The 8,486-nt window shown below is 55.0% G+C and overlaps 1 protein-coding gene across 1 annotated transcript; it reads right to left on the minus strand.

Annotated features, from left to right (window-relative positions):
- Positions 1 to 309: 309 nt before the first annotated feature.
- LOC119095085 (uncharacterized) lies at positions 310 to 7,994 on the minus strand. Its single transcript, XM_037217977.1, has 4 exons — positions 7,898 to 7,994; positions 3,053 to 3,299; positions 2,136 to 2,243; positions 310 to 586 (listed from the first exon to the last, which is right to left on the minus strand). Exons 1-4 carry the CDS (start codon positions 7,992 to 7,994, stop codon positions 433 to 435), a joined length of 606 nt encoding a protein of 201 aa, XP_037073872.1. The 3' UTR covers positions 310 to 432.
- Positions 7,995 to 8,486: the final 492 nt, after the last annotated feature.

The following is an 8,486-nucleotide window of genomic DNA, read 5'->3' on the forward strand; positions in this document are numbered from 1 at the left end:
GTACTGCTGGAAGAAAAGAGACCAAACTCTCGATGAGCACGAATACATGAATTTGTTTCGGCACGTGGCACAGATCAACACTAAGGGGTGCATAATAACAATGCCCGCACAAGGTCGTCAAAACACTGGCGTCATGAACATTGTGTTCCATATTTGTGCGTGACAGGGGTGTAGTTTCCCATTCAGTTGGAGGAGGAAGAGCCTCGGGCTCCCTCTCCCAACTTGCGCTTCCCCCCCCCCCCCCCCCCTGTTCAACTTGACAAGAAAGTGGGCCAAATCCGGGAAAAATCCGTGTGTTGCCTATTTGGGGCAGGTGCAGTCGTTTTCCAGTGTTTGCCCTCTCGCCAAACTCATTTTGCGAAACTACGCCCCTGGTGCGTGATCATTGCACACTGGACTAAAACGAATCTATGGCGGCATCGCTGGCGTCGCCTACTCGAAGTGCATCGATCCTGGCGCCACCTTCTGGAAGAGGGAGACCGGGCAGGCTGGATAGACGGCGCCACAGTCGCTGTCCAGCTTGCCGTGTTCTTCGGCTTCCAGGTAGCGCGTCAGATCCTCGTGGTGGCCGTTCGTGTGTCGGGGCCTGGAGGCGCGAGGTACGAACAGGTCAGTGGTCCCCTTTGGCGGTCGAACCCAGTCACTTCAAAGAAAGCCCCAGCTGCGTGCTGTTTTCATGATTGACAGCAGAATAGACGGGGACAAGATTAATCTGGCTGAAGTATTCGAGTGCACAATGCAAATGAACCATGATATTTACCAATGTTCTACAAGTTCTTCCGCGGATATTAACCAATAAAGAAAATTTGGGCCCGGAATTCAATCAGTTTTATGCGTCTGAACCCCGAAGCTCGCTAAATGGTCGCAAAAATCAACTCGATCGGGTCAGGCAACAATACAAACTCGTTTACGAGCATCATCACACCGTTATCCTTCACTTGGGGATTAACGTCTTTCTCATCCTTGAACTTAGTCTAAATGCCCGCGGTACGCTGTCACCGGTTGACATTAAAGATAGCTTTTCACCTGTCTTCATACACACGCCATATGTGCAGGCTGGTGTTGCCTTTTCCATTTAGATTCCACATACCCCGCGCTTTGACGGTTTAATTGAGCTTACTATTTACCGTGACGTCCATACATATTGCAGCGCAAGCAATCTAAACAGCTGAGATAGCTTCGGAGAGCCGCGTGAAAAACGCCTGCTTTACAAGAGCGTTAACCCCAATCAACTTGTGCACATTGAGTGACACTATAAATAGCATTATGAAAACCCAGCCCGGCCACTCAGCCCAGGAAGCAGACGGTGACGTCAATGCGGACCACTCTTGCCACTCGACTTGCTAAGTGCGCGGCCCGGGGCGAGCTGGACCCAGTTCGCTGTTGCCAACTCTCGCCGGAGCGGAGCGTTTCTCGTCCGGGAGGGGCCGATCAGAATCGCGCTTGGCACGCCCGTACAGGGCAGACACGCGTGCGTCTTCCGCTGCGGTCGCGGGCCCGTTTATCGGCGATCGCGGTGGCCACAAAAGACATCCACGAGATCGCCCTCCGCCGAGGGAGTGGCGGAGATGAAGAGGGTGGAATAGAATAGAGAAGTGGGTGATGAATGGAGCGGCCGGTGCCACACCGGTGGCGATCACGGCGTGATCCATCTCGGCTATCAGTGTCCAGATTCTGCCGTGTCATGTTGTGGATGACGCGGGGCCGGTGTCACGCAGCAGGGAAGAGACAGCCTCGGTAGCGGCGGTGAGAAATCACGAGTGGGTGTGCGCACAACACACGCTCGGGAGATGTTGGTAGTCTGTACGTCTTCTGGCACAAACCAGAAGGCGTACAGTGACAGAGACACGTGAAGAAAATGACTTTCACGCGGTGACAAAGGTTACCAGTGAGGGTTGTAACAGGCAGTGACGAGCCCGCACTGTGTCTCTGTTGCTAAGACGTCCCTGCTTAGAAGAAAGTAGCCCATGCAGATGACTTCTACCCGGCGCCAACAAGCAACGCGGAGAGGCAACTTCCATCAGGTGAACAGAGCGTTCGGGGACTAGAGACCGTGAACCCCAGGGCTCATTCCACTCAGGCTGGCCCCAGAAAACTGGGGGAGGTTAGCGGCGGAGGCCGGGGACGAGACTCACACGAGCGCGATGTTGAGCAGCTCTCCCACGATACCGTCGTACACCAGAGGAGTGGCGCTGACTTCACAGATGGCCCGCAGCAGACAGGCGCGGCCGTCCAGACCCAAGCTGAAAACCAACGCGCCGGGGTCAGCTGGGACGGATCGTCGCGCAAATCGGTGACAGTCACAGCGACCGTCACGATCATACCTACTGGGAGGTAAACTTGGTGCGGAGTTGGGCCGTCGTTCTGCGTTCATGTGAATTGCTGTTGCCTTCCGCACAAGATGCGGTGAGGGCAGACTAGTACACCTATCCACATGAAATCGGACCTGAGCCGACTTAGATATCACCTCAATGGGTGTCAGGTTTCGTATGCATTTGCTATATAAAACCATTGCTAAAATGCAAATATCAGCAAAGAATCAATTTGAATAGTTTGCAATCAACATCAACTTGCATCACACAAATGTGCCTCCTTGTGGAAAACGGAAGTCTGTTCATATTTTCTTGATACCAAATGATGAGAATGCTGAATTCATGTGCAGCTGTTCTTTCCAATACTTATTCGACGCGTAGCACTTCACGTCAGTTCGATTTCAGGCATGCCTTACAAGGTTGGGCTGAAACGTTATGGCCTAAACCTCGACAAATTGGGGAGAGCGCGTGGCAAATACACCAATGATGTATGCTCCATCAACGGTTCAAATTTCCCGCCCTCTCCCTCGTTACACCGATAAAATTTTTCCCCATGTAATGACATCCTTTCTGTCGTTTTAGTATGGGGCATAGCCATATCCCCTCGGCTCACTTTGCACAACTGTCTAATTTGCCGCTGACCACCGAGCGGATCTCAGTAGCCGAGCCATAACCCCTTCCATGACTGGAGCCATTGCTTCCAAAGCTCCTCCGAAGTCATGGCTGTCAGCTCTGCTCACATGGAGAAGACGTTCTCCAGTCCGCTGTACACCATCTTCTTGTCCCGCACCATCCGCTTGTTGCGGTGCAGCAGGAAGCCGGTTGGCTGGTCGATGGCGTTGATGATGTCCCCGGTCGGCCTCCACGGCGACCGGCCCCAGCCGCGCCTCTCGTGCGACGCCGGTTCCGAGTGGGACTCCTCCTCCTCCTCCTCCTCCTCGTGGGGAAAGCGGTACAGGAACTCTGACTCGAAGACCAGGTCCAATTCTGTGGAGAGAAAGTGAATGGAGGAGTAGGATTAATTGATTTATGTGTATTGGACCACTTGACAGCTAATGGACCATGATGGTTTTGCATGCCTGTCGGATGGCCGCACGAGGGTCATTTGACCCACTCCAACAAAAAGGAAAGCAAGGACTGCGTGTTTCTGTTTTAGGCTCCCACCACATATCGCAACCGGCTCGGCGGTGAGAAACTTTCCATATCTGTCGTAATCAAGCACAACGATATCAAATCTACCGGACGCTCACATGCCGTTTTAAAGTTCGAATCGGCCCATTTTTCGCGTTTGTGGCTTTGGGACTCTTGCAATGTGTGCAGGTGTTGGTTTGCGTTGACACTCGTCAGCAGTCACTTACGTTGACACTCGTATGCAACAGTCTCAGCACTAAGGGTCACGATAACACACATCGTGCCAAGCCGAACACAAAAGTTTGCCTCCCACGCGGGACAACACACATTTATTCGTTCGATAAACGCATGCATGGGCACCCAAATATAGGCTTTCCCCAGTTGCACAACATAGTGAACGCTCAAGCCCACGCATCAGTAAACCGAGGCGATCGACAGTTTTATATTTGATTTGCACCACACCATATGTGCTTGCTGTAGTCCCTGTCTCGATGCAACTCCGTTGGGTCTTCACTTCAGCAAAATCAAACGCTGCCCGGGCTCCGCATGCCTTTAAGATCGTCTAGATGACATGCGCATACCGAACACACTGGATGCGTTCGCGGCACACTTCGGGCGTACGCGCTTTCTGATCCGCGTACTCCGCCGGTCCAGCAGTGAAGCGACGAGAGCCTCGCCGCAGCGTGTATTTCAGCAGGAACAAATCCCGGAAACGACACCATTATAACGGATGCAGGCCCGGTCCAAGATTCACTGACCTGCGGTGCAATCGCACGCGAACATCGCGAGGCATCTTCCTTTATTATGCCAAAGAGCATGTTACCTACTGACGCCAGAAGGAATCGTTCGCGTTTATGGGACAACACAGTCGCTATACGTTTTCGTTATGTGGCCTCGTTACGTAGCGGTCCATACACGAAGCAATGCTGGCTCGGCTGTTATATTTTAAATGCGACCGCCAGTCCTCACCACACAACTTACGTGGCTTTTCAAAAGCTTTTCAGGATTTTGAATTATTACAACCTGCCCTTTTTATGTCAGGACGTCCATGCACCGATCAAATTTTTGCGCACTGCACACCTTTGCTGCTGACGGTGCTCTCATTGATACATATATATATATATATATATATATATATATATATATATATATATATATATATATATATATGTGTGTGTGTGTGTGTGTGTATATATGTCGACCTATATCACTTATAATGCGCTAACGCCTCCTAGAATGCAAGTGCTTCGTTTTCTGCGTTGGATCACTTAATTGGTTACGCCCCAGCTCATTCTCGGCCGACGACAGGCGAATATGCCAATCTCGAGAACATCCCCGCACGAGAGCACCGCCTCTCTGGCCGCACACGTCCCCTCGCCACACGAGCCCGCCGCCCTCTCAGCCCAGACGTCGGCAGCTCCGCCGCCGTCACCGCTGCGGCGGCCCAGGTCTGGAGTTCGCCCCGGGGCTGTTGACATGACCCCAGCCGCCTGGGCGCAGCCGCCGCACGACGCGCATCCCCGGCGGTCGGAGCGCGCCGCCCGCCGCTCGCGCCGTGCTAACAGGCAGAGAAAGTGCTAGGTGGCGCTCTTGGCCAATCTAAGTGGCGCCGGTGTGCGGAGGGGTCGTGGTAGTGATTTGGTGTTTTAGAGCGTGTCGGCATCGGGGCCATTTTGCGCCCATGCCCTTGTGACCCTTCCGCCCTCGTGACGTGCGGAGGGGTCACGAGGTGACGGCGGGTGTCATCTGATCTGGTATGCCCGCCAGCGCTTGTAGCGGCGCGGCCCCCCCCCCCCCCCCCTCCTCCCCAGCAAGTACGACGGTGGAACCTGGAGCAGTAGCTGGGGTAACGCTTGCCAAACTGATGGCCGGCAGCTCGCATGAATAAACAAACCGGACCGCTGGAAAACGAACCCCGCTGAGACACGTTATGACGGAAGCCACATGTAAGTGCGTTCATTGAGCCAGTCCGGGTATGGTAAGGATGTCCAAATATCGTTGTGCTCATCTGAAATGAGGTTGACCGCAGTATTGTTAACTATGCCAATCCCGGCGGATAATACAATATGACACATTTGACCGCGATTCTCCATTTTCGGAAACGTAACGATCATCGTCAACTATGCACTGATCCATACATCTAGTACCGATCCCAGATGTATAGGATCAGTGCATGGTTGACGCACTCTCGATAGATATTCCGGCTGCTCTGCGCAAAACCCTGCACATTCGGTGTATGCTCTTCAGTTTAGTGAACTTAAATTTCAAGTCATGTGTTATAATGGTTTAAGTGGACCTCGCCTGCCCCAGATCCATGCCTGGCCTAGCCTACCAGCCTGGATTTGTCCCAATTTTTACGACCAAAAGCAGCAAGTAGCATTCCTGTCACTCGATGGACAATAACTTTGCTTAGTTATCCGTTGGTGGGCGTGTCGGCAGACGTTTGATCAGACCGCAGGCCGATTCGCCCCAATCACTGTACTGTACATTAAACCGAGATGGCCTGTTTTTCGTCAGGCAGTTGTCACATTAGATTAAACTGGTTATCGGTATCAGCGTCTTAGATTCATCGCAGCTTATTTTGCATGACGATCCGGTAGAAAGAGGCGCTCACCCTGCTGCCTACCACGTGGTCCAGCCAACAAACTGCTCCAGGGGAGAGAGCAGCCAGCCTTTGCCCCAGGCCTTCCTTGTTGCTATTACTAGTATCTTCGCCGACCGCGCGACCGCGAGCCCAACTCCACGTACCTCACGCCGACAGCCAACAGCCAGCCACCATCGCCGAAAGTCACGCTCGCTCCGCGTGGCAACCTCCGCGGCGGACCCGGCTAGGCGCCGTAAATTGTTGACGTCAGCCGGCGAGAGTGCCCGATGGTAATCTGGCCACAGCTCCCAGACGCATGGAGATCGCGCCGCTCTCTGAACACGGGGTTCTCGTGCATATATATGGGTGTTTTCCTGACCTGACCCACCGCGGAAGCCTTATGGGGTGATGACTCGACGTTATGGGGATGGAGCACCTCGGCGGCAGAGATACGGCCGTCTTCGCACTGACCGCTGGACACGCTCTCCGTGTCGGCTGGTGAAGTGAACCGGTCCGTGGCCTCCTTTTGGGCGGAGTCCGGAAAAGACGGGGCACGGGAATAGGCTTCGAGGGAGATGGAGGGCAGAACAGTAATATCTATCCGGCGAAGCATGTCATGCTACACGGGGTAGCAGGCAAGGTATACAGAGTAACGGGTAATTAAGTGTGCGCAGGACAGAGTTGGAGGGGACAGAGCACAGCAAGGAAAGTACAGGAAGCAAGGGGAGGATATGGTGCAGGAATGAGAGGGCACTGAGAGCACGCAAGGCGAGGGAACAGCGCAGTGAAGTGAGAGGACAGACAAATCATAAGGTTCACAAGACGGTCAAAGCGGTGGCAAGCACTTCCTTGTCCCAGGGGCCCGGTGATCTTTAGTCGGACAACAATTTAGGCTCGGAATCCGATGCTGATGCCTCGATGACCTAAGCGTCCTGCGCAGTCAAAAGATGCTGGGGCTACGAGCCCAAGGAGCCCTATCAACTCCAAGCGGTCATGCCCCCCCCCCCCCCCCACCCTGGTTACTTGGTCGCACCACTTCTGGACAGACAGAGCACCGGGAGGAGAGAGCATTGAGAGAACAAAGTACAGAAGGGCAGGTAAGAGCAAGCAAGGAGAGAACAGAGCATGAGGACAAGTTGGTAATGTCAGAACAGAGCAACAGAAGGACAGAGCACTGGGGGGACCGCAACGGAAAGACAGGGCACTGGGAGGACCGAGCAATGGAAGGACAGGGCACTGGGGGACCGAGCAATGGAAGGACAGGCACTGGGGGGACCGAGCAATGGAAGGACAGGCAATGGGGGGACCGAGCAATGGAAGGACAGGCACTGGGGGGACCGAGCAATGGAAGGACAGGCACTGGGGGGACCGAGCAATGGAAGGACAGGGCACTGGGGGACCGAGCAATGGAAGACAGGGCACTGGGGGAGACCGAGCAATGGAAGGACAGGGCACTGGGGGACCGAGCAATGGAAGGACAGGGCCACTGGAGGACCGAAGCACGGCAGGATAGAGCATTGAGGGGACCGAGAGAAACGGAAGGACAGAGCACTGAGAGGAAACGAAAAAAATGGAAGGACAAAACATGGGGGAACAGAGCAGCGGAATGCGGGGACGGGAACAGCGGGGACAGAGCAGCGAATGCAGGAGCAGAGCACAAGAGATACAAGTATAAAAAGCATATTAGGGGGAGCAGAGCTCTTGCACGATAACGTACTCGGGAACAGTACGCAGAACTCTCCCTTGAATCGTCCTGGATGCGTCTCTGATGCGTCTCTGAAACTGTTCTGAGCGCGCCACTGCCGATGGGTAAACGTTAGTGGCAAGCTGCTCACTTGGACCGCCAGCGGGCGCGCCCCCTGGCACTGACCTTCCTCCTCCTCCTCGCCCTGGTACAGCAGCCAGCCGAAGCGGGGCGCCAGGCTGATGATGGCGCCGCTCGGTATTGCCCAAGCTGAGTCCGTCATCGAGCTGGCCGCCGTGACGGTTGTGGTGCACGCCAGCGTTTGTGCACCGCGTCAAATGGCTCGATCACCTGCAGCGACGGCCTGCGGCGGATGCGGACGTCAGGTAGGGGAGTGTTCAGGGGGACACAGGTACATCAGGCAGGGGCATGTCCAGGGGGACGCGGACGTCAGGCACGGGCATATCCAGGGGGGACGCGGACGCCAGGCAGGGGCGTGTCCAGGGGGAGGGACGCGGATACGTCAGGCAGGGACGTGTTCAGGGGACGCGGGGCGCCAGGCAGGGGCATGTTCAGGGGAGAGGGCATGGATACGTCAGGCAAGGACGTGTCCAGGGGGACGCGGACACCAGGCAGGGACGTGTTCAGGGGGAGGGACGCGGATACGTCAGGCAGGGGCGTGTCCAGGAGGGCGCGGACGCCAGGCAGGGCATATCCAGGGGTACACGGGTATGCATGGCACAAGCATGTCCAGGGGGAGCATAAGGGACGCCTA

This window comes from Pollicipes pollicipes, unplaced genomic scaffold (genome assembly GCF_011947565.3).
Source record: "Pollicipes pollicipes isolate AB1234 unplaced genomic scaffold, Ppol_2.1 Scaffold_4219;HRSCAF=4965_pilon_pilon_pilon, whole genome shotgun sequence".
NCBI classification, from domain to species: Eukaryota; Metazoa; Arthropoda; class Thecostraca; order Pollicipedomorpha; family Pollicipedidae; genus Pollicipes; species Pollicipes pollicipes.